The sequence below is a fragment of the Callithrix jacchus genome, chromosome 21 (assembly GCF_049354715.1).
Source record: "Callithrix jacchus isolate 240 chromosome 21, calJac240_pri, whole genome shotgun sequence".
Classification (NCBI taxonomy): domain Eukaryota; kingdom Metazoa; phylum Chordata; class Mammalia; order Primates; family Cebidae; genus Callithrix; species Callithrix jacchus.
This window is the reverse complement of record NC_133522.1, coordinates 39,693,230-39,718,235: the sequence shown is the minus strand read 5'-3', so window position 1 is coordinate 39,718,235 and position 25,006 is coordinate 39,693,230. Positions and strand designations below refer to the sequence as shown.

General features: G+C 39.8%; 1 protein-coding gene, 1 long non-coding RNA gene and 1 other non-coding gene across 11 annotated transcripts in view; 1 reads left to right on the top strand and 2 right to left on the bottom strand.

Moving 5' to 3' along the window:
- CRYZL1 (crystallin zeta like 1) overlaps positions 1–25,006 on the top strand; it is a 51,798-nt gene that overhangs the window by 12,242 nt on the left and 14,550 nt on the right. For 4 of the 9 annotated variants that reach the window (XR_013530667.1, XR_013530665.1, XM_017967066.4 and 1 more), the window contains exons 3-7: positions 3,232–3,309; positions 6,194–6,266; positions 10,887–10,931; positions 14,119–14,187; positions 23,299–23,432. Coding sequence is in view for 7 of the 9 variants with exons in the window: in XM_017967066.4 (XP_017822555.1) it covers positions 3,232–3,309; positions 6,194–6,266; positions 10,887–10,931; positions 14,119–14,187; positions 23,299–23,432 (399 nt within the window). In the remaining 2 variants the exon portion in view is untranslated. Of the gene's footprint in view, positions 1–3,230; positions 3,310–6,176; positions 6,267–8,142; positions 8,202–10,886; positions 10,932–13,096; positions 13,207–14,118; positions 14,188–23,298; positions 23,433–25,006 lie in introns of those variants that run through there. The other 5 variants (XM_078358742.1, XM_078358743.1, XM_054249056.2 and 2 more) reach the window with 5 other exon arrangements.
- On the bottom strand, positions 568–733 carry LOC118150026 (U1 spliceosomal RNA). Its single transcript, XR_004737794.1, has one exon. It is a non-coding gene; the product is annotated as a U1 spliceosomal RNA (small nuclear RNA).
- Positions 5,273–24,907, bottom strand: LOC103789633 (uncharacterized). Its single transcript, XR_615844.6, has 4 exons — positions 24,686–24,907; positions 23,626–23,746; positions 22,096–22,204; positions 5,273–6,777 (listed from the first exon to the last, which is right to left on the bottom strand). It is a non-coding gene; the product is annotated as an uncharacterized LOC103789633 (long non-coding RNA).

The window sequence follows — 25,006 nt, the reverse complement described above, 5'->3', positions numbered from 1 at the left end:
TGGAACAAACTTAATAGTCTTACATGTTACAAAAGTAACCCAGTTTATTCTGAATACCACAATAATGCAAATTTTAAAGTAGCCTGATCTCAGAAAAGACCTTGTCTCATATGTGAAATGGAAGAGGTAGAAAAATATTGTTTTCCATACAAATTTCAGACATTGCCAAAGTTACCTCATTTACTAAGTTTTCAGTGATTGCTAGTTTTTTATTACTTTAAGCATTGATAGTAGAATTTTCATATATAGTATTGGTGACTATTAGAAAGATCTGTGGCAAGCCAAAATCATTCTTCTATAAATTTAGGGATTAAAAGTAAGTGCTATATATAAATCAGTATTTCATAATAATAATGGGAGTTCGGATCATGAACACAATCCAGTTTTCTTTCTTGTCTTTCATTAACTCTTAAAACATTTAGGCTGGGCAAGTGGTGCATGTCTGTAATCCCAGCACTTTGGGAGGCTGAGACAGGAGGATCACTTGAGCCCAGGAGTTTAAGACCAGCCTGGACAATAAAGTGAGACACCCATTTCTTTCTTACTTTCTTTTTTTTTAAATTAAAACTGGGGAAAGCGCGAACGCAGTCCCCCACTATCACAAATCATGCAGTCGTCGAGTTTCCCACATTTGGGGAGTCACAGGGGTCAGCACATCTGGAGTGCAATGGATAAGCCTCACCCTGGGAAAACCACCTTCATGATCATGGTATCACCCCTGAGACACCCATTTCTACTAAAAAAAATTAGCTAGGCTTGGTGGCACCCACCTGTGTATGTCAAGACTACAGTGAGCTCTTTGCACCACTGCAATCCAGCCTCAGTGATACAGCAAGACCCTGTCTAAAAAGACAAAAATAGGCCAGGAGTCTATGTTTCAGAAAGCTTGGCTTCTATCATTGATCAGATAGAGGTCTGGTTGATTAGCTCTTGGGAAGAAACATCTCCAGGTTTACACCATCATGAATAAAATTCACAAACTCATCAATATTATTGAACATCTTCATATTATTACCAAGTTTTGTCAAATCTGACATTTAAAAAGATATGCTCAGATTGTGTTCATGACAAACAAAACACAGTAATCCCTTTGATACATCACAGGAAGGGCTATAAAAATGGCTATTCTTAGTCAGCTTTTGATCTAATCTTGGGCATATCAGGGGCAGAGGAGACTGATTTAATTACTACTACCAGGTACAGTTGTTTAGAGGAGGGATATTTAATAATATAGGTAGATAACATTGAATGTCTAAATTTAGACTCTTTTAGCCTTTTAATTTCTTTTTTTCTTTTTTCTTTTTTTTTTTTTTTTGAGACAGGATCTCACTCTGTCACTCAGGCTGGAATGCAGTGGCACAGTATCAGCTCACTGCAACCTCCACCTCTTGGGTTTAAGTGATTCTCCTGGCTCAGCCTCCTAAGTAGCTGGGACTACAGGTGTACACCACCTTGCCCAGCTATTTTCTGTATTTTTAGTAGAGACAGTTTTCACCATGTTGGCCAAGCTGGTCTCAAACTCCTGACCTCAAGTGATCCACTTGCCTCCCAAAGTGCTGAGATTACAGGCATGAGACACTGTGCCTGGCCTTGCCTTTGAATTTCTATCTGGAAGTGGAATCTGAGGGATAATTAAGTTCAATTGCATATGTTGACCCCAGAATCCCATGGGGCATGATGAAATGTCCAAGGCACATGTTAAGGAAGAGTTGAATAAAGGACTATATAGAATTTCACTGGCTGGCTTGGCACAGTGGCTCATGCCTGTAATCCCAGCACTTTGGGAAGCCAAGATGGCAGATCAGGATTAAAGCATGAGACATAGTGCCCAGGCTTAAATTTTCTTAATGCTTTATAAGTGGCTATTCTTGGCCAGCTTTTGATCTAATCTTGGTCATATCAGGGGTAGAGGAGACTAATTTAATTATTTAAATTAGGAGTTTAAGGTCAGGAGTTCAAGACCAACCTTGGCAACATGGCGAAACCCATCTCTAGTAAAAATACAAAAATAATTTGCCAGGTATCGTGACTCATGCCTGTAATCCTAGCTACTCAGGAGGCTGAGGCAGGAGAATCACTTGAACCCAGGAGGCAGAACTTGCAGCGAGCCGAGATCGTACCACTACACTCTAGCCTGGGTGACAGAGGCTCTATCTCAAGGAAAAAAAAAAAAAAAAGAAAAGAAAAAAAAAATTTCACTGGCTCACTGGCTGGGCACAGTGGCTCACATCTGTAATCCCAGCACTTTGAGAGGCCAAGACAGGAGGATTATTTTAGCCCAGGAGTTTGAGACCAACCTGGGCAACTCAGCAAGATACCATCTCTATTTTTTTTATTATATTTAAAAAAAAGAATTTCACGGCTGGGCGTGGTGGCTCACACCTGTAATCCAAGCACTTTGGCAGGCAGATCACCTGAGGTCAGGAGTTCAAGACCAGCCTGACCAACACAGTGAAACCCCGTCTTTTAAAAAAAAAAAAAACGAATAAATAAAGAATTTCACTTACAGCATTAAGAAAATTTAAGGGCTAGGCACTATGTCTCATGACTTTAATCCCAGCACATTGGGAGGCTGAGGCAGGAGAATTGCTTGAGCCCAGGACTTAGAGACTAGCCTGGGCAACATAGCAATACCCCATCCCTACAAAAAATTAAAAATCAGCTGGGTGTGGTGGTGCATGACTGTAATCCCAGCTACTCGGAAGGCTGAGGGAGGGGCATCACTTAAGCCCTGGAGGGGCGGCTGCAGTAAGCTGTGATGGCTCCACTACACTTCAGCCTAGAAGACAGAGTGAGACCCTGTCTCAAAACAAAACAAACAAACAAATTCTGAAAATTAGTAAAGGCTATATGTTATGTGCATATGTGTTTAAGGATATCCCTGTAAATGTGAAGATCTGATGTTCTGAGATTATTTAGGTTGAAATAAAGGAGTACAGTATTTGCTGCTTCACTTCGTTATCCTAACTTTATTGTCTACACACATATATCCATATTGTTATCTGAGTGCTTTTTAAAATATATATTCTAAAGGTTTTTTAAAATTGTACTCCCATATTTTCTTTATTTTGCATTATGTATTTTTCTATACTTAATTGTAATTGTTAAAATTCGCTGTAAGATTTGGGGTCTGTTTAATTTTGTTTGATTATGTGAAAATTTTCACGGCATTAAGACCTGTTCTCATAGGAATGTGTAAAATAACAGTATTTTATTATCATTTGGTTCTAGGAGAATCTTCTGGTTACAGAGGACAACTTTGTGAAACTTCAAGTTAAAGCTTGCGCTCTGAGCCAGATAAATACAAAGGTATTGTTGCTTTCGTTATGGCCCAAAGTAAAATGAAAACTTCTTAGTATATTTATTGTATATATGTAATGATAACTGACCTCTGAATGTGAAAAATTTATTATCTTCATTTTTATTAATTTTTTTTATTTGAGGCAGAGTTTCACTCTTGTCGCCCAGGCTGGAGTGCAGTGATGTGACCTCTGCTCACTGCACCCTCCACCTCCTGGTTTCAAGCGATTCTCCTGTCTAAGCCTCCCGAGTAACTGGAATTACAGGGTTGCGCCACCACACCCAGCTAATTTTTGTATTTTTTTCAGTAGAAACAGGGTTTTGCTGTGTTGGCCAGGCTGGTCTCAAACTCTTGACCTCAGGTGATCCGCCCATCTCGGCCTCTCAAAGTGCTGGGATTATAGGCGTGAGCCACCGTGCCCGGCCTGTCGTCTTTAGAAGAATAGAACAGCTAGGGGAAAAAATGTAGTGTGCTTTTGTATATTTCCATGTAAGAGACATTATTAGTCTGATTTAAGTTATGTATTTTATATGAAGATATAAATATTTTATAAGAAAATAGAAATATTTAATGTAAATATTTTATAAACTCCTTTACATTGCAAAAAACTGAGTTTATAATTAATAAAGCCGATTATTAAGGAAGAAATAATAAAATAGAAACTAGAAACCTAATCAGTTTATTAGCTACCAATTAGATATTTCTAATTAATATCATTAGTTATGGTTCATATTCTTCTTCTTCTTATTTCTTTTTGTCTCGCTCTTTCATAAACATACATCTCTATCTCACACTACCCTGCAGTAATCTTTCATTATTGACCGTGAAATACATAGAACGTTTTCAGTGGTAAATAAACCGTGGTTAAATGTGCCGTGATAAATTGAACAGGTCCATTTACTCTGTTTGTTTAAGATTAATGCCATAGTTTATCTGACTAGTAACTTATTGGATTATAATGTCATCATAATTTTTAGGAACCTAAAAGTCCTCTTTGATAAAGTCACACTTAGGAAATTACAGACCAGGTATAGGCTTTCATTGGGCAGCTCTGTAACATGAGCATGACTTGAGAAAGCCATTAGTGGAATTCTCTGAAGTCTTTTCACAAGAATACTAGTACTAGACCTTATCTGCAGATTTTTGTCTTCAGATGTATTTATTAAAACTGAAAAATCCATTAAAATCCAAGTCTAGGAAATAATTTCCTTGTCTAACAGAAATAAATGGTAAATTATGATAAAATCAATTGAATGAAATATTACACATCTGTTAAGCATAATGGTTAAGAAAACTGTGTAGATAATATAAGAAAATGCTTGCCGGGCATAGTGACTCATGCCTGTAATCCCAGCACCTTGGGAGGCCAAGGAGGGCAATCACAAGGTCAGGAGTTGGAAACCAGCCTGACCAACATGGTGAAACCTCACCTCTACTAAAAATACAAAAATGAGCTGGGTGTGGTGGCGCACACCTGTAATCCCAGCTACTCAGAAGGCTGAGGCAGGAGAATCGCTTGAACCCAGGAGGCGGAGGTTGCAGTGAGCCGAGATTGTGCCACTGCACTTCAGCCTGGATAACAGAGCAAGACTCTCAAAAAAAAAAAAAGGAAAAGAAAAAAATGTGTATGGTAAGTGAAGGAGCCAGGATACAATTGCCAAAACCATGGCTATAACTCCATACAAACGTGCATAAAAGAAACGCTGTAAAGTATCCAGTACTTCTATAAGAATGTCATATGAGGCCAGGGGTATGGCTCATGCCAGTAATCCCAGCACTTTGGGATGCCGATGCAGGTGGATCATGAGGTAAGAAGTTCAAGACCAACCTGGCCGACATAGTGAAACCCCATCTATATTAAAACGACAAGAAATTAGCCAGGCATGGTGGTGGGTGCCTGTAATCCCAGCTGCTCAGGAGGCTGAGGCAGGAGAATCGCTTGAACCCGGGAGGCAGAGGTTGCAGTGAGCCGAGATTACACCACTGCACTCCAACCTGGGTGGCAGTGGAAGACTCCATCTCAAAAAAAAAAAAAGAATGTCATATGAACATCTTAGGAAAAGTATAATGTTCCACATTGAAAAAGAGACTTCTGACAATCAAGTATACATACAGGAGATCACAAAATTGAAAAATATAGAAGAGAATTATTTCCATTTTTTTTTTACTTACTGTTCTTAAAATACTATGGTATCTACAAATACATTCAGCATCTCTAGTGTTCCAGAGCTTAAACCACAGGCTTATCTTAGCACACCCTGTTACTTTAAAAGACAGTACTTAAAATTTAATTTAGTCACAATCTAATAAAATATCAATCTCTCAAAAATTTAGCCTTAACCAAAAGAAACTCCATTCACCATTAATCTGAAATTATATGGCAGATTACCTGTTTGTATCTATCACATCTTCTCACCCACTCCCTAACCAAGGCTTTTGAGACTCAGGTGATTTTAAAGGGTATAGGATTGGAGAATCCTTTGTTCTCATTGGCCGTACCTCTTTATTCAACACTGTTCTCTCCAGACTACTCTCTCCTCACCTGAATAAGATGACTGATAAATAGTGTTTAGCCAACCAAGAAATGTTTTGGCCATAATTTCCCTTCATACTTGGCAGAGTAAAGATGTTAAACAAAGGATGTTAATGGTAATTTGAATAATACTATTCATTCCTAAGTCCTGCATATCAACTAAAGCCTCGGCATATTCTTGGTTTCATACCATTTAGAGAAACCTGTTTTGTGAAGTTATTTGCTTTGTCTTAATTCCAAAAATTGAAGCTATATTTGCTCTCTCTGTGATTTGACTTTGGCTCTCACTTTCCTCATACATGATAGAGTCCAGGATTTCTTCTGACAGTAGTGTGTTAACAGCCTTTGTCATGATTTAGCTTCTGGAAGAAATGAAGATGAAAAAGGATTTCTTTCCTGTTGGGAGAGAAATTGCTGGAATTGTATTAGATGGTAAGTATACGGATGGGAGTATCTGTATTTGTTTTCTAAGGTAAAAGAAATTAAATGGTAGCTAACTGGTTTACTGGTACATAAAATTATATACACCCTTTCAAATTTAAATTTATACAAATATGTTGTCCTTTTTAATTTATGTATTTATTTCACAAATAAGACTTTTTATTTGCCACTATTATAAGTCTGAACTTTAAACAGATTCTTGGACTGGTGGTTCATACCCATCAGCTCATTCAACTTTAGCACCTGTCTCATCCCCAGTAGCTTTTCCAGAACTACTGCCTTTACTGTGAAGCTCCATGAGTTTTCCCAACTCAAACTTGGGCTTGTTCAGCATTTTTACTTTTCTAACGAAGACATCATGGAGAGGATAAATAGATTGGCAAGCCGTCTCTATGTCTTTTCCAATGCTGTCTGGAATCAGTTTATTGACCACTTGCTTCAAGTCATTTGTCTGCACCTCTTGGGTCATGATTTCCATCATCTTCTTCCGGATTTGGCGGACCTGTTGGTGCGAGCATAAGAGGTGTTTTGTATCTGATCGTTGCATTTTTTAGTAAGACCAACACAGAACAGACGAAGCAAGTAACCATCGGTAGTCTTGACATCAACATGAGCTTCAGTCATGGTCTGCCATTTTTTGACCATGGAACACATTTTTGTCACGGGTCAGATCCATGCCATGGAAGTTAGTCAGGCAGTTTTTGCCCTGAACATCTTCATTAATCAGCTTGAATTTCCCAAATACAACTTCATCATTCTACAGATCAGCAAGAATAACTTCAAACACATGACCCTTGAGGCCATCACATGCAGTTTTGGTTCCTTGGGTCCTGGTGACTAATGTCTTTCCAATATTTCTTATATTGAACATAGTGGAGGCTTTCACATCATACCAATCTTCCTTAGAAAATGGATCAACCACTTTCTTCTTGGCTCCCTTTATGCCACCTTTCATAAGGTGCTTGTTCTTGCCAAAAGGCCTTTCTTATTTTTATTTCTTTGAGAGATAGGGTCTCTCTATGTTGCCTAGCCTGATATCATAGTTACAGCCTTAACTCCTGGGCTCAAGCCATTCTACTGCCTCAGCTTCCCAGTAGCTGCATTTACAGCAAACTTGTCCAACCAGCATGTGGCCCAGGACAGCTTTGAAGACAGCCCAACACAAATTTGTAAATTTTCTTAAAACATTATGTGATTTTTTTTAAGCTCATCAGCTATCATTAGTGTTAGTGTATTTTATGTGTTGCTCATGTGGCCCAGGGAAGCCAGAAGATTGGACACCCCAGGTCTACAGGTACACAATATTATCTGCCTTTATCTGGCTTCTTTTTTTTTCCTTCAAGGCAGAGTCTCACTCTGTCACCCAGGCTTGGGTGCAGTGGCACAATCTCCACTCACTGCAACCTCCACCTCCCAGGTTGAAGCGATTCTACCTCAGCCTCCCAAGTAGCTGGTACTACAGACACTCGTTACCACGCCTGGGTAATTTTTGTATTTTTTGGTAGAGATGGGGTTAGATCATGTTGACCAGAGTGATCTCGAACTCCTGACCTCAAGTGATCTGCCACACCGGCCTCCCAAAGTGCTGGGATTACAGGCATGAGCCACTGTGCCTGAGCCTTTTTTTTTTAATTGAAAGGAAAAATAGGACTTAGTTGGTATTTTATACCTGAAGAGCTTATTACAGCTTAGTAAATATTTAGGAGTTGTATATTTAAATCCACAAGTAATCATATATTGAAGAGAATGACCAATATTGTCTTTTTGTGATGAAATAATGATCTTAACATACAGAACAGTAAGCCTTATATCAAGTATTTGATACAGTTTGTTTCTAAATATGCCTATACTTAATATTCACGAACAGGTGGTTCATGATTAACGTGTTTGCTCTTACCTTCTCTGTGAATGAATAAACATGTTAAGGTATGTTAGACTATATTTGAGTTTTACCTATGATTTTAACATATAATATATTTGATACTCTATGTTATCTTCTGACATAGCTAAATGATAATTGTTTCCTTTTTTGCAGACTGTAAAAAAATAAATATAATAACTAGATGATCATTCATTCATTCTATATTTAAGGAGCAATTGCTGAGTGCTTATAAGTGAAATGAAGTCCTTGCCTTTGAACAGTTCACTCTCTAGGGTAGAGACAAATATACACGTGAGCAAATTATTATGAAAGCTTCAAAGAAAGCTGCTTAATCCAGCCAGAAGAAACAGGAAAGGCGTCTTAGATTAAGATGTCCAAATAATAAGGGCAGGCAGGTGGAGAATCACACCCAGGAGAGAGGATATTATGAGCAAAGACAAAGAAGCAAGTGAAAATGGGATGTATATAAGAATTAAAAAGAGTTTGGTACTGTTAGAGCAAAGTAAAGGCCTAGGCAGGCGTCAAGGGCATGGTACTTGGTAGCAGAGAAACATTTTGTCAAGAAAATTCTCCTGGGCTGGGCATGGTGGCTCACACCTGTAATCCCAGCACTTTGGGAAGTAGAGGGGAAGAGTATCACTTGAGCCCAGGAATTTGAGACAACAGAGCAAGACCCTGCCTCAAAAAAAAAAAAAAGGAAAAGAAAAGAAAAGAAAAAACATTCTCCTTCAAATATTAGAGAATAAAAGATATTGCACAAAATACTTTAATGGTGATAGGAACACTAATTCCTACCTTCCAAAAATGAAGCAGGAGGATAGGCAAGGGCCCTTTGGTTGAACCTTATATATCAGATTGTATTTTAGGGAGATCATTAGAGTAGCCATATGAAGGAAGAGTGGATGTGAGGCAAACAAGTGTCCATGGGCAAGAGGACTCGTTGGGTTGTGGACCAGGAGGCAAGAGACAGCAAAGTCCATAACCTTGACAGTGTTGGTAAAGGTGGAAAAGAGGGACTGGTTTAAGCCATGTTGAGGAAGTAAAGTCAGCGGGACCTAGTAATTCATTGGAACTGGGAAATTAGAAACAGATCAGAACCAGGAATGGCTTACTACAGAATTCTGGTTCAGGCTTGAATTGGTACCAACATTTGATAAAGGAAGGTGATCCAATGTGGAAGAATATGATGAGTTCAGATTTATACTTGTTGAGTTCAAGGTACTTACGTGACATCTCACTGGCAATATCTAGTAAGCAATTAAATGAGTTAAAGCTCAAGGATGAGAGTATATATTTGAAAAATGTTGGCATGTAGGTTGTATTTGAAATAATAGAGTTAATGAGTTCTCCAAGGGAGAGAATTGAAAAGGAGAGATGTAAACAAAGAACCCTTGGGAATGCAGTGTTTGAGGGTCAGTTAAAAGAGGAGTATTAAAGAAACCAAGAAAAAAGAGTCAGAGTGAAGGAGGACAGGGATCAGCAGTAGAAGGGAAAGAGAAAAGTACAGTGAATCAGAAGCCAAAAGGACTGGGGGATGATGGCACAGGAGGGAGCCAAAGAAGAAGCAAACTGCAAAAGGAAGTCTTGAAAGTGGAAATACCAGACTTCGAATTACTTGCTAGTGGCAACAAATGCATTCTGGGGTCATACTGATGACAGAGCCAGTCGAAGGGGCCACTTCCAGATTCAGGTTTCCATCTTACTTCACTGCTTCACCTCAGTTTCCTCGTCTGTTAAATAGGAATAATAATACCTACCTTATTGGTATATTGTGAAGTTTAAATGTATAAACACACTACATTGCTGAGCACAAGGAGGCATTCAACAATGTTTGGGGTTTTTTCCTCCCCTTTCTTGTAACTCTTTGAATGAAATGACTCAAGTGAATTGACTGATAGTCGAAGCTTTTTCTCCACATATGCAGAGAAAATGTAACCATATCATTTCCATAAAGTTCCAGAAAACTTCTTGGTACCAACTTGAATTTATTTATCAACTCAAAATAATTTTAATGTCAATCTTCTCAGAATTCCCTGTTGTATGAGAGTCTGCAATTAAAAGATTGGGCTAGCCCCAGAAGGAGTAGAAAATAACATAATTATCATAGAAGCTATAGAATGGATTCTTTTCCTTTACTCCTTCTTCCTTAAAGTCAGCTAAATAGAGGCCGGGCACAGTGGCTTCCACCTGTAATCCCAGCACTTTGGGAGACCAAGGCAGGTGGATCACTTGAGGTCAGGACTTCAAGACCAGCCTGGCCAACATGGTGAAACCCCATCTCTACTGAAAATACAAAATTAGCCAGGCGTGGTGGTGCATGCCTGTAGTCCCAGCTACTTGGGAGTCTGGGGCATGAGAATCGTTTGAACCCAAGAGGCAGAGGTTGCAGTGAGCTGAGATCACACCACCACAATCCAGCCTGGGCTACAAGAATGAAACTCCATCTCAAAAAAAAAAAAAAGTCAGCTAAATAGGCAAAGAGAGGCATACTTTTCCCTCATCTCAACAATTGTGTGGCCCAGATATCTAGAGAATTCAGATTTGAGGTGCTCTATATCCTGTAGTCCTTATAGACCATCAAAATGTTACTAACATTTTTGGCCTTTTTTCTGAGTAAAAATAAAATCAGTCATTTTACAAACCCACAGATTTTAAACATGTATTTTAATAGTTAAGAATTATGTTTAATAAACTTGTAATATTAACTATTAATTTCCTTCACTCTTTAGTTGGAAGCAAGGTATCATTCTTTCAACCAGATGATGAAGTAGTCGGTAAGTTATAGCTGATAGTCTTATTTCAAGTCATCTCTTTTCCTGTCATCTCTTTTTTTATATATAACTATTAATGTTCACTCTGACCTTGCTTCATATAGAAATACTTTACTGGTTTTTGGAATTTACTCTCAAATTTCTATTGATGATAAAAATTGGAACCTTGATTGCAATAGCAGAACATTTAAAACTTTTCAATATTTAGCTATAGAACAATTTTTTTTTTTTTGAGACGGAGTTTTGCTCTTTTCACCCAAGCTGGAGTGCAATTGCTTGATCTCAGCTCACTGCAACCTCTGCCTCCCAGGTTCAAGCGATTCTCCTGTCTCAGCCTCCCAAGTAGCTGGAATTACAGGCGGGCATCGTCATGCCTGGCTAAATTTTTGTATTTTTAGTAGAAACTGGTTTTACCATGTTAGCCAGGCTGGTCTTGACCTCCTGACCTCAGGTGATGCACCCACCTCGGCCTCCCAAAGTGCTGGGATTACAGGTGTGAGCCACTGTACCCAGCCAGCTGCAGAACAATTTTTTTTTTTTTTGATATGGAGTTTTGCTATTGTTATCCAGGGTGGAGTGCAATGGCGCGATCTCAGCTCACCGCAACCTCTGCCTCCTGGGTTCAGGCAGTTCTCCTGCCTCAGCCTCCTGAGTAGCTGGGATTACAGGCACATGCCACCATGCCCAGCTAATTTTTTGTATTTTTAGTAGAGACGGGGTTTCACCATGTTAACCAGGATGGTCTCAATCTCTTGATCTCGTGATCCACCCGCCTCGGCCTCCCAAAGTGCTGGGATTACAGACGTGAGCCACTGCACCCAGCCGACTGCAGAACAATTTTACAGATAAAATGATAATCATAGTTGCTGTAGTGCTTAGTGTAGCCTTTTTCTGGCAGATCCTTAGTCTATGGCCAGACTGAAGTCTTTAGGGAGAAGGAAAGTCACAAGTCGTGTGCTTGAAGGCTGCTGACTGACTGAGCCATATAGAAACTCATGCACCATTTCAACTGAGATCATACAGAGCTTTTCTCTTATCACTCTTGTAAAACTAAGAATTGACTTGAAACATTTAATTTTTTGGTTTTTCAAAAATCAACAATATTTTTGCAATTTTGCAACCTGTATCCTAGATAGTCACACAAACATAGGGTATGACTTTTATAGTAGCTTTTGAAGTTTCCATTTCTCTGTGGAAGACATAAAGTTAGAAAATATTATTTATGTAATATGTGTTATATAGGGCCATATAATGTATGTTATGTGGTGGTTCATGCCTATAATCCTAGCACTTTGGCAGGCCAAGACAGGGAGATCACTTGAGCTAAGTAGTTGAAGACCAGCCTGGGCAACGTTGCAAATGCTAGACACTACAAAAAAAATAAAAAATTAGCCAGGCATGGTGGCACACACCTGTAGTCCCAACTACTCAGGAGGCTGAGGTGGGAGGATTGCCTGAGCCTGGAAGTTGGAGGATGCAGTTAGCCTTGATCGTGCAACTATACTCCAGCCTGGGTGACAGAGCAAGACCTAGTCCCAAAAAAATAGAAAAAAGAAAATATTTAACCTTATAGCATGCTTGAAATTCTTAAAGAATAGATTTGTAAGAAAGTTTTCATCAGCTTTTTATAGTATTGCCTTTGACTCAAGTATTATCCTGGAGAATTGGTGATTTCTTTCTCGTCTTTTTATTCTGCTCAGGAAATCAGTAACACTCTGTATTATTCAAGATTCTTTTTGTAAGAGACCAAAAATAAAATCAAAACTAGCTTAGAAGAAAAATGGGATTTTATTAGGATACTCTGGCCAGACATGGCGGCACATGCCTGTAATCCCAGCACTTTGGGAGGCCAAGGTGGGCAGATCATGAGGTCAGGAGTTAGAGACCAGCCTGGCCAAAATGGTGAAACCCTATCTTTACTAAATATACAAAAATTGGCAGGGCATAGTGATGTGTGCCAGCTACTTGGGAGGCTGAAACAGGAGAACCCAGGAGGTGGAGGTTGCAGTGAGCCAAGATTGTGCCACTGCTCTCCTGCCTGGGTGACAGTGAGACTCCGTCTCAAAAAAAAAAAAGAAACATACTTAGGTATAATATGGAACCAAACTATAGGAAGGTAGCCATGCATCAAGCACAATTTTGTTCATTTGTTTGTTTGTTTGAGACAGAGTCTCGCTCTTGTCGCCCTTGCTGGAATGCAGTGGTGTAATCATGGCTCATGGCAGCCTCGAACTCCTGGACTCAAGCAATCCTCCTGCCTCAGCCTCCCCAGTGGCAGGTACTACAGATGCAAGTATGCATTAATTTTTTTTTTTTTTTTTTGAAACAGAGTCTCACTCTGTTGCCCTGCTGGAATGTGGCACAATCTTGGCTCACTGCAACCTCCACCTCCCGGGTTAAAGCGATTTTTCTGCCTCAGCCTCTGGAGTAGCTGGGACTACAGGCACATGCCACCATGCCCAGCTAATTTTTGTATTTTTAGTAGAGACGGTGTTTCACCATATTGGCCAGGCTGGTCTCAAATTCTTGACCTCATGATCCACCTACCTCAGCCTCCCAAAGTGCTAGGATTACAGGCATGAGCCACCACACCTGGCCAACACACAACTAATTTTTAAATTTTCTTTCTTTTGTAGAGATGAGATCTCACTGTGTTGACCAGGCTAGCTTTGAAGTCTTGGCCTCAAGTGATCCTCCTTCCTTGGCCCCCCTAAGTGTTGGGATTATGAGTGTGAACCACCGTGTCCAGCCCATCAGGGACAATTTTTTCTTTTTTTCGAGATGGAGTCTCACACTGTTGCCCAGGCTGGAGTACAGTGGCATAATCTCAGCTCACTGCAGCCTCCGCCTCCCAGGTTCAAGTGATTCTCCTGCCTCAGCCTCCCAAGGAGCTGGGACTACAGGCGCCCGCAACCATGCCTGGCTAATTTATTGTATTTTTAGTAGAGACAGGATTTCTCTATGTTGCCCAGGCTGGTCTTGAACTCCTGACCTCATGGTTCACCCACCTCAGCCTCCCAAAGTGCTGAGATTACAGGTATGAGCCACTGCACCCCACCCATCAGGGACAATTTTAACAAGGAATTCAAGATGCTCCCAAGACTCTGACTTGCTTCTCTAATAATACTGGCCTCTCATTAGGAATGAATTTTTGACTTATTTCCCTTAAATTTCTTGTTTTGATTTTTAGGAATTTTGCCTCTGGATTCTGAAGACCCTGGATTTTGTGAAGTTGTTAGAGTACATGAGCATTACTTGGGTATGTAGCAGTTCCGTACTTTGGAGCTCACATAAGTCTTACTTTATTGACATATGGTTTAATAACATTTCAGTTTCTTTGAATCTACTGTGAGTGTTGTACTTAATAAAGTATCATTAGCCAGTCGTGTGTATAAAAAATGTCGGCTGGTCATATGAATACTTCTAGCTTATAATTATTATTCATAAAATTCTTATTCAGACTCAACAATATCTAGGCCTTTAAGTTTTGCTAACATTGCTCATAGTAAGATCTTCGAAAAGTGGTTTCTCGGCTGGGCACAGTGGCTCACACCTGTAATCCCAGCACTTTGGGAGGCTCAGGTGGGTGAATCACTTGAGGTCAGGAGTTTGAGACCAGCCAACCAATATGGTGAAACCCTGTCACTACTAAAAATACAAAATTAGCTAGGCATGGTGGCACACACCTGTAATTCCAGCTACTTGGGAGGCTGAGGCAGGAGAATCACTTGAACCCGGGAGGGGGAGGTTGCAGGGAGCAGAGATGACACCACTGCACTCCAGCCTAGGCGACCAAAAAAAAAAAAAAAAAAACTGACTATCCCAAAGGGTGGGAAGGATGTGGAATGATGGAACCTTTCATGAACTGGAGTGTAAATTGGTACAAATGTGTTAGAAAATAATTTAGCATTATCTAATAAATCTAACAATGTATATACACCAGACCTAGTTATTCCACTCGTAGTTACGTAGCCTATAGAAATTTGATGTGCACTAGGAGACATACTGCACAAGAGTTCATAGCAGCGTTATTTGTAATGAAAAAAACTGAAAACGGCTCAAATGTCCATCACCAAGCAAATGGATAATTGAAGATATTCATAGAATGAATTTCTAGTTAGCAGTGAAAATGAATAAGATCTAAACATATCAAAGTGGATGATTCTCGCAAACAGTATTAGGTGTAAAAAGAATTTGTAGAAGACTACAAACAGTCCCATAACATTTATTTATAGAAAGTTCAAAAATGTACAAAATTAAGGATGTTTTATTTAAGGATATAAAGAAAAGGTAGGATGGAAAGTTGGCTGGAAGTTACCTGTGTGAGCAGGGAAGGAGGATGTGGTCAGTAGATACCTGAGGACCCCAGTGGTACAGCCAGTATATATTTCTCATGCTGGGATTCATTGTTCTTCATACCATATCCATAGGTGCAAATACATTCTTTTATGGTCGTGAACTGTTGAATTAAACTTTTTCCTAGGTTCTTAAATAATGTAATCTCTAATCAGACTTTTTGGGGACAGAGGCCAGTTTGAATTTTGGTCTTCCAAAAACAGTAATGTTACTCTGTTGAGTCCATACGGTAACTTGTGCTAGGCTAACAAATTTTTGGCATTTCACTTCTAAAATTATTAAAGTAATTTGTATTTAAATTAGTATTCACTTTATCTAAAACTTCCATTACTCTGTGATTCTATTAATAATTAATTTTCAAAAGACACTTTATTAGAGATCTGATGCCTGTGCCTATTGGTATGTACATTAAGCCTAGAAAAGGAGCCAAGTGTGTGTCTTCCTTTGAAAGATAAAGATCTCTTTCAAACACAATGCAGTAAAAGTCTCCAATCCATTGCTATCTTGAAATTGTGCAGTTTGAAAATTGAGTACTTCCACTTTACAGGAAACTATCCTATTTTTGGCCCCAGAGTTTCCTTGGATGGTTGGCCCTTATTGCCCTGTTCTTTTGAGAATGTTGTGAATATGGAGTCAAGCCTGGGTTGCCAGGCTTGAGTTTTCATTAAGTAACCAAAACTAAATTGCTATAGAAGATGAACTATTAAAAACAACAACAAAACGAGGCTCATTCCTTTAGGCACTAGTGAACACTGGAGAATTATGACGTGGACCAGAAGGAGAAAAGCAAATTAGAGCATCAGTTTTCTAGCTGTAAGGTTTAACCTAAGACAGACAAACCACACAAATGACCTTTTTCTTCTAACTTATTTATAAATCAAGAGGATGAGGCTGGGCGCGGTGGCTCATGCCTGTAATCCCAGCACTTTGGGAGGCCGAGGCAGGCAGATTACTTGAGGTCAAGACCAGCCTGGCCAACATGGTGAAACCCCATCTCTATAAAAAATATGAAAATCAGCTGGGCATCGTGGAGGGCGCCTGTAATCCCATTTACTCAGGAGGCTGAGGCAGGAGAATCACTTGAACCCAAGAGGCGGAGGTTGCAGTGAGCCGAGATCACACCACCGCACTCCAACCTGGCGACAGAGCAAGACTCCATCTCAAAACAATAAATAAAAATAAATAAATCAGGAGGATGTATTAAAGTCCAGAAATCCACCAAAGTATATAGAGAAAACAATTGCAGATATTCCTTGAAGAAGAAAACACAACAAAATGTTTCTTTAAAAGAAGTATGGACAGGTGTGGTGGCTCAGGCCTGTAATCCCAGCACTTTGGGAGGCTGAGGCAGATGGAACCCCTGAGGTCAGGAGTTTGAGACCAGCCTGGCCAACATGGCAAAACCCCGTCTCTACTAAAAACAGAAAAAATTGGCAGGGTGTGGTCGCCATGTGCCTGTAGTCCCAGCTACTCAAGACACTGAGTCACAAGACTTGCTTGAACCCAGGAGGCAGGGTTGTGGTAAGCCAAAATTGTGCCACTGCACCACAGCCTGAGTGACAGAGTGAGACTCTATCTCAAAAATATAAAATAACTACTTTAAGACTGGGTGTGGTAGCTCACACCTGTAATCCCAGCATTTTGGGAGGTCAAGGTAGAAGGATTGCTTGAGCCCAGGAGTTCAAGACCAGCCTTGGCAACATAACAAGACCTTGTCACTACCAGCAAATAAAATTTTGTAAAAAAAAAAAAAAAGAAGAAGAAAGACTTTAAGAAAGAATGGATAGCATAGCAAGATCGTCTCAACAAAAAGTTTTTTTTTTTCTTTTTTTTAGTACTAGGCCAAGCACAGTAGCTCACACCTATAATACCAGCACTTTGGGAGGCCAAGGCAGAGCTGATCACTTGAGCTCAGGAGTAGACTAGCCTGGGCAACATGGTTGAAACCCCGTCTCTATGAGAAATAAAAAAAATTTTTAAACTGGGTATGGTGCTGCGCGCCTGTAGTCTCAGCTGCTTGCGAGGCGGAGGAAGAAGAATCACTTGAACCTGGGAGGTTGATGCTACTGTTAGCTCTATTTGCACCACTGCAGTCCAACCCATCTTTTAAAAAAAAAAAAAAAAAAAAGTAGTACTTTAAGAAGGACCACTTACACAGCAAAGGAAACAACGCTGTGCAGACACAGCCTACAGACTGGGAGAAAATGTTGATAAGCTGTACATCTGATAAGGGACTAATATAGTCATATATAAGGAGCTCAGACAATAGCAAGAAGAAAAAAACAATTAGAAAATGGTCAAAGGACCCGAATAGATATTTCTCAAAAGAAGACATAAAAATGGCCAACAGATATATGAAAAAATACTCAACATCAGTAATCATTAGGAAAATGCAAATTAAAACCACAAAGAAATATCATCCCATACCTGTCAGAATGACTGTTGTCAAAAAGATGAAAGATAAGTAGGCCGGGCGTGGTGGCTCAAGCCTGTAATCCCAGCACTTTGGGAGGCGGAGGCGGGTGGATCACAAGGTCAAGAGATCAAGACCATCCTGGTCAACATGGTGAAACCCCGTCTCTACTAAAAATACAAAAAATTAGCTGGGCATGGTGGCGCGTGCCTGTAATCCCAGCTACTCAGGAGGCTGAGGCAGGAGAATTGCCTGAACCCAGGAGGCGGAGGTTGCGGTGAGCCAAGATCGCGCCATTGCACTCCAGCCTGGGTAACAAGATCGAAACTCCAACTCAAAAAAAAAAAAAGATAAGTATTGGTGAGAATGTGGAGAAATGGGGAACTGTGTATGCTATTGGTGGGAATGTAAATTAGTATAGTCATTATGGAAAATATATGGATGTCCCTCAAAAATCAAAACATAGAATTACCATATGATTCAGCAGTCCTCCTTCTGGGTATTTTCCCAGAAGCTTTGAAATCAGATGTCTGTGCTCCGTGTTCATTGCACCACTTTTCACAACAGCCAAGTTATGGATTCAACCTAAGTGCCCATCAATAGATAAATGAATAATATGGTGTAGATATACACAGTGGAATACTGTTCAGCCTTTAAAAAGCAGAAAATTGTGTCATTTGTGACAACAGAGATGGAAATGGAGAACGCTATGCTGAGTGAAATAAGCCAGGCACAGAAAGACAGATACAGCATGTTCTCACTTCGTTTTGGAATGTAAAACAAGCTCATACAGACAGAGAATAGAAGGGTGGCAACTGAGGCTGCAGGCTGGGGAGAGTGAAGTGATGATGGACAAAGGGCATAAAATCTCAGTTAAACACAATGAATATATTTTATTTTTAATTGAACATGGTGAATATAGTTAATAATAGAGTATTGTATGGTGAGTATAGTTAATAATAGTATTGTACAGCATGGTGAATATAGAATATTGTACATGTCAAAATTGCTAAGAGTAAATTTCAAATGTTTTCATCATAAAATATATTAAGTATTTGAGATGATGGATATGTTAACTGGCTTGATTTAATTATTCCACATTATATTCATGAATCATAGCATCACTCTGTACCCCATAAATTTATATACTTATAACTTGTCAATTTACAACGTAGAAAAAAAACGATGAAGACTTACAGTGTGACCTTTAGATTGGAACCTAGGCACAATGACTACCTCCATAAATGAGGACACTCAAATAACCTCTTATCTCTGTTGTAGCTCCAACGTTTTGTAAAAAGGAATTCATTTCAGTTTTCCACCAAGTTTGTAAGGAGAAATTTTCAGTTCACCACAGCTCTATTTTAGTTCCTATTACTTGTCTGGTGACTTTGTTTGTTTGTTTGTTTGTTTGTTTGTTTGTTTGTTTGTTTTGGAGATGGAGTCTCGCACTGTCACCCAGCATACAGTACAATGGCGCAATCTCGGCTCACTGCAACCTCCATCTTCCGGGTTCACTCGATTCTGCCTGAGCCTCCCTAGTAGCTGGGATTACACCACCACACCTGGCCTTTTTTTTTTTTTTTTTTTTTTTTTTTTTTTTTTTTTTTGTATTTTTAGTAGAGACGGGTTTTCACTATGTTGGTCAGACTAGTCTCAAACTCCTGACCTTGTGATCCGCCCACCTCAGCCTCCCAAAATGCTGGGATTACAGGCATGAGCCATGCCCAGCCGATTCTTTCATATATGTAAATTGTGATTTTTTTATTTGTCTTTGGTGTTTTGTTTTTTGTTTGTTTATTTTTGAGACAGGGTCTCATTCTGTAGCCCAGGCTGTGGTGCAGTGAAATGATCACGATTCACTGCAGCCTCAAACTCCTGGGCTCAAGCAGTCCTCCCACCTCAGCCTCCCAAATAGCTGGGACTGTAGGCACACACCACCATGCCTGGCTAACTTTTTTTTGTAGAGACCACTGTCGCCACATTGCCCAGGCTGGTCTTGAACTCCTGAGCTTAAGTGATCTTCCCGCCTTGGACTCCCAAAGTGCTGGCATTACAGGTATGAGCCACCATGCCTGGCCTTCATGATTGTTTAATGAGTGCTCAGCACTCAGTCACTTTCAATTCAGATAAGTATGTTCATTTGCCAAACCAAAGATCTATGTTTCAAACATTCCCCCAAAACATGGTATTTCTCCTATTTCTCAACCTTGACAATAGAGTTAAAGAGTAATTTTTCCAACTCTTTTCTACTTTTCAGTTCTTAAGCAATTCTGTCAAGCCTAAAACTAATTTTATTTTTCATTTAAAATTTGGCATGCATTTTCAGCATTGTTGTTTTTATTCCTTTGGACCTAAACTAGAAAGCAATCAAATTATAATTCTTGGATGCTGAAATATGGCTCTCATTTAATTTTAGTTTAGTTTTTTTGTTTGTGGTTTTTTTGTTGGTTTTTTGTTTTGAGATGGCATTTTGCTCTTGTTGCTCAGGCTGAAGTGCAGTGGTGCGATCTCGGCTCACTGCAACCTCTGCCTACCAGTTTCAAGTGGTTCTCAACCCTGCCTCAGCCTCCCGAGTAGCTGGGATTACAGGCATGCACCACCACGCCAGGCTAATTTTTTGTATTTTTAGTAGAGGTAGAGTTTCTCCATGTTGGTCAGGCTGGTCTCGAACTCCCAACCTCAGGTGATCCACCCAGCCTCCCAAAGTTGTAGGATTACAGGTGTCAGCCACCACACCCGGCCTTATTTTTTTAGTTTTTATAGCATAATAAACACCTGTGGACCGCCAACACAAAATTAAGTATGTTGACATTAACCCACATCTAACCATGCAATTTTAGAACCACTGAAATCTTAAATATAATTTTACTGCAGTTAGCATTTTTTTTTTTTTTTGAGACAGAGTCTTGTGCACAGTCCAGAGTGCAATGGTGCGATCTCAGCTCACTGCAGCCTCCACCTCCTGGGTGCAAGCAGTTCTCCTGCCTCAGCCTCCTGAGTAGCTGGGATTACAGGTGCCTGCCACCATGCCTGGCTAATTTTTGTATTTTTAGTAAAGCTGGGGTTTCACCATGTTGGCCAGCTGGTCTCAAACTCCTGACCTCAGGTGATTTCACCCGCCTCGGCTTCCCAAAGTTCTGGGATTACAGGTGTGAGGCACTGTGCCAGCCATAGTTAGCAGTTCTTTAAGGACTGCATGATTGAGTTTTTAATAAAAATATGGTAGTCCCAATCCTTATGACGGAATATGTTCCCAGTAAGTAAATTATATGTTGACTGAGCACGCACTGTTGGAATAAATGTGTTTAAAAGTCATATGTTCACCTTCTAAGCTATGTGGCCTTAGACAAATTAATCAGTTACCCTTAACCCTATTTCATAATCTGTAAAATTGGGAGAATAGCTATCTTAAAGAGTTTCCTAAGGAATAAAGTAGTATGTGTGCCATCATCTAGTGGTTAATGTGTTTTTACGGTTTTAATTGTCAGCTCGTCTGAGCATTTCAACATGCATGCGTGAATGCTCCACTTCACCCACTAGATGGCACTAGTTTGTTGCTAAATGCAGTGCTGACTGCTCTGGCTAGTTCACGTGAATCATTGCTATTAGGGGAAACATTTGAAAGGGCTGGTAAAGACTGTGAAAGTGTTATAAAGTTGATTTTAGGTAAAATGAGAAAGAATTACTTGTGCTGTGGAAACATCAGTTTACAACATAAACACAAAAAAAATTAAATAGTAAAACAGGTTAAGGAATAGTTTAATGGTCAGATCATGCAGAGCTTTTTAAACTATATTAGTTTGCATTTAGTTCCAAGTGCAGTGGAAAGCCATTGATAAATTTTAAGCAGAGAGTCGTTAGGATGTCATTTTTCTTTTTTAAAATGTCATTCTAGTGCTTCTGTTTTTGAAAGATACCATTAAAGAGATTGAAAATAGCATAAACTTGAAAATATTTACAGCACATAAACAAATGACTTACCTAGATTATATATAGAATTCCTCACAGAAAGGGGAGTACTAAACACTGGGGTCTATTGGGGGGAAAAGGGGAGGGCCAGTGGGAGGGGGAGGTGGGGAGGGATAGCCTGGGGAGAAATGCCAAATGTGGGTGAAGGGGAGAAGGGGAGCAAAGCACACTGCCATGTGTGTACCTACGCAACTGTCTTGCATGCTCTGCTCATATACCCCAAAACCTAAAACCCAATAAAAAATTAAAAAAAAGAATTCCTGTAAATCTCTAAAAAAAAAGACAAAACAATAGAAAGCTGATAAACACTTGAAAAAGGAATTAACAAAAGAAATTCCAGATGGCCAGTAAACATGGAAAGATGTTCAACCTCTTTTAGTAGTCAGGGAAAGCAAATGAAAATCATAGTAAGAAACTATTACATACCTACATGCTTGGTAAAAATTTGTAAATGTGATCATTCCAAGAGTTGACAAGGACATTCACAGCAACGGGACACTACTGTGGAAAAGTAAATTGATTCCTTCAATGCCGCCTGGGTGGGTAGAAAAGAAAAGAAAAAAAAAGTAAATTGATACAGTCACTTTGGAAAGGTGTAGTTAAGGAACAGATGATACACCCAGAGCAGAAATTCAGGATTTCCACTCCGAATTAAATATCCTAGGAAAACCATGCACAGTGTAACAGTATCTTTCATACAAGACCACAGCAGCATTGTTTGTAACTGACAAAAACTGGAAACAACACAAATGTTCATCAGCTAGACATGGATAAGCAAATGGAGGTGTTTTTAATATACTGGAATGCCATAAAACAACAAAATGAAAGTTCTCCAACAGTCTCATCCACAGAAGGGATATCTTAAAAACATAATGTGGAGCATAAAAAGTAAGGTAGAGGCTGGGCACGGTGGCTCACGAGGTCAAGAGATCGAGACCATCCTGGTCAACAAGGTGAAACCCCATCTCTACTAAAAATACAAAAATTAGCTGGGCATGGTGGTCCGTGCCTGTAGTCCCAGCTACTCAGGAGGCTGAGGCAGGAGAATTGCTTGAACCCAGGAGGTGGAGATTGCAGTGAGCCGAGATCGTGCCATTGCACTCCAGTCTGGGTAACAATAGCGAAAAACTCCGTCTCAAAAAAAAAAAGAATGCATATGGTATCATTCTATTCAGATAAGATTTAAAGCCTTGGCAATATGAAACTGTATTATTTAAGAATGCGTACTTAAGTCATAAATGAAAAGACAAATAAGAAATTGCATGAGAATGGTGGTGACCTCTGAAGAGGAGACAAGAGGCTGCTGGGGTGATGGGTGTGCTCTTTCTCCACCAGTATGGTAGTTAACTTTGCACATGTCCTTTATATTTATTCATCCAACTATACTTTATATTTTATATACATTTTCTGCATGTTTTTTATTTCACAATATTAAAAATACACTCATACTGACTCCTAGGTGGAGAATGGATTATTCATGGGCAATAATGGAAAGTAATGTAGGTGAGAGAATGGGAGCAGGGGATTGGACCAGGGCCACAGTGGTAGTAGAGATGGAGAGAAATAGATCCAGGAGGCAGGACTCATGGGACTTGCTAACAGACTGTTTCTTCTTGTTCTTTATGATAGTTCATAAACCAGAAAAGGTTACATGGACAGAAGCAGCAGGAACCATTCGGGATGGAGTGCGTGCCTATACAGCTCTGCATTATCTTTCTCATCTCTCTGCTGGGAAATCAGTGCTGATAATGGATGGAGCAAGTGTAGGTGCTAATGGTTTTGTTAAGAAACAGACCAACAGCCAGGCACGGTGGCTCATGCCTGTAATCCCAGAACTTTGGGAGGCCAAGGTGGGCGAATCCACGAGGTCAGGAGATCGAGACCATCCTGGCTAACACGGTGAAACCCGGTCTGTACTAAACATACAAAAAGTTAGCTGGGCGTGGTGTCAGGTACCTGTCATCCTAGCTACTCAGGAGGCTGAGGCAGGAGAATCACTTGAACCTAGGAGGCAGAGGTTGCAGTGAGCCAAGATCGTGCCACTGTACTGTAGCCTGGCAACAGAGCAAGACTCAGTCTGGAAAAAACAAAAGAAAGTAAGTAGCATACAGTAAACTTAGGGAATTTAGCAATGAGCCATCCATTTGCTAATATAATTCTTTGCCAGTATCTTATTAATTGACTTTTATTTCAGCATCCTATTTTGTTATAATAAGCAGTTTTTATCAATAGACGATCAACGTTAGATTTAGTGTGATTTGTTTATTGCTTTGAATCTGCTGGTACATTAAAAAGCAGACAATCCATTTTTATTCATTCCTGTTACACAAACTAAGATACCACATGAGCCTTTGAAGTCATTGTCCAGAGGTCCCTACCAGTTTTGTAGCCTATTTCCCACCCTTACAATTATGTTGATCAAGTATTGGCATTTTATAGATAGATGGATCACACCAAAGATCAACATGTCCTAATTTAAACATGTTATATATATTAAAAAATAGTTCAAGACACTAAAAGAATACATAAAATATTATAATCTAAAAATGTTAAGAAAAACTTGAACTTGGGCCGGGGCGTGTTGGCTCACGCCTGTAATCCCAGGACTTTGGGCGGCTGAGGCGGGTGGATCATGAGGTCAAGAGATCGAGACCATTCTGGTCAACAAGGTGAAACCCCATCGCTACTAAAAATGCAAAAAATTAGCTGGGCATGGTGGCGGGTGCCTGTAATCCCAGCTACTCAGGAGGCTGAGGCAGGAGAATTGCCTGAACCCAGGAGGCAGAGGTTGCGGTGAGCCGAGATCATGCCATTGCACTCCAGACTGGGTAACAAGAGCGAAACTCTGTCTCAAAAAAGAAAAAAGAAAAACTTGAACTTATAGTTTTATTTTCTAACTGGCTTGTGATGAAAATGCTTTTTTCCTGCTTCTCTTAGAAGAAAAGGCAGAACTGTCTTCAGCATTGGCCTCAGCCTGATGTCCAGCATCAGGATGGTAGTGTTTCCCTGAACTTACCCCATAGGTCTGAACAGGATGGAGCTTTTGAAGTGCTTTGATCTTCAAAGAGAGGTGGCTGGATTCCCACATATACTACACAGTTAGCTTAGACCATCACATTGACAAGACCCAGTTTTCTCTTTGCAAGGCCATGTGTCTGAATGAGGCTTTTCATTCTTGAAATTATGTGCTGTGGTCAGACTGGGTGACAGCAGGTGACATGCAGCGTTTCCACTGGCCCTTGAAAAGAAGAAAGTCACCCAAACATTTCCCCTACTAAACTTGCCCAAAACTTTGCTCTTTTCCTATTAGATAATATTTTTAAATATACTAAAGTAA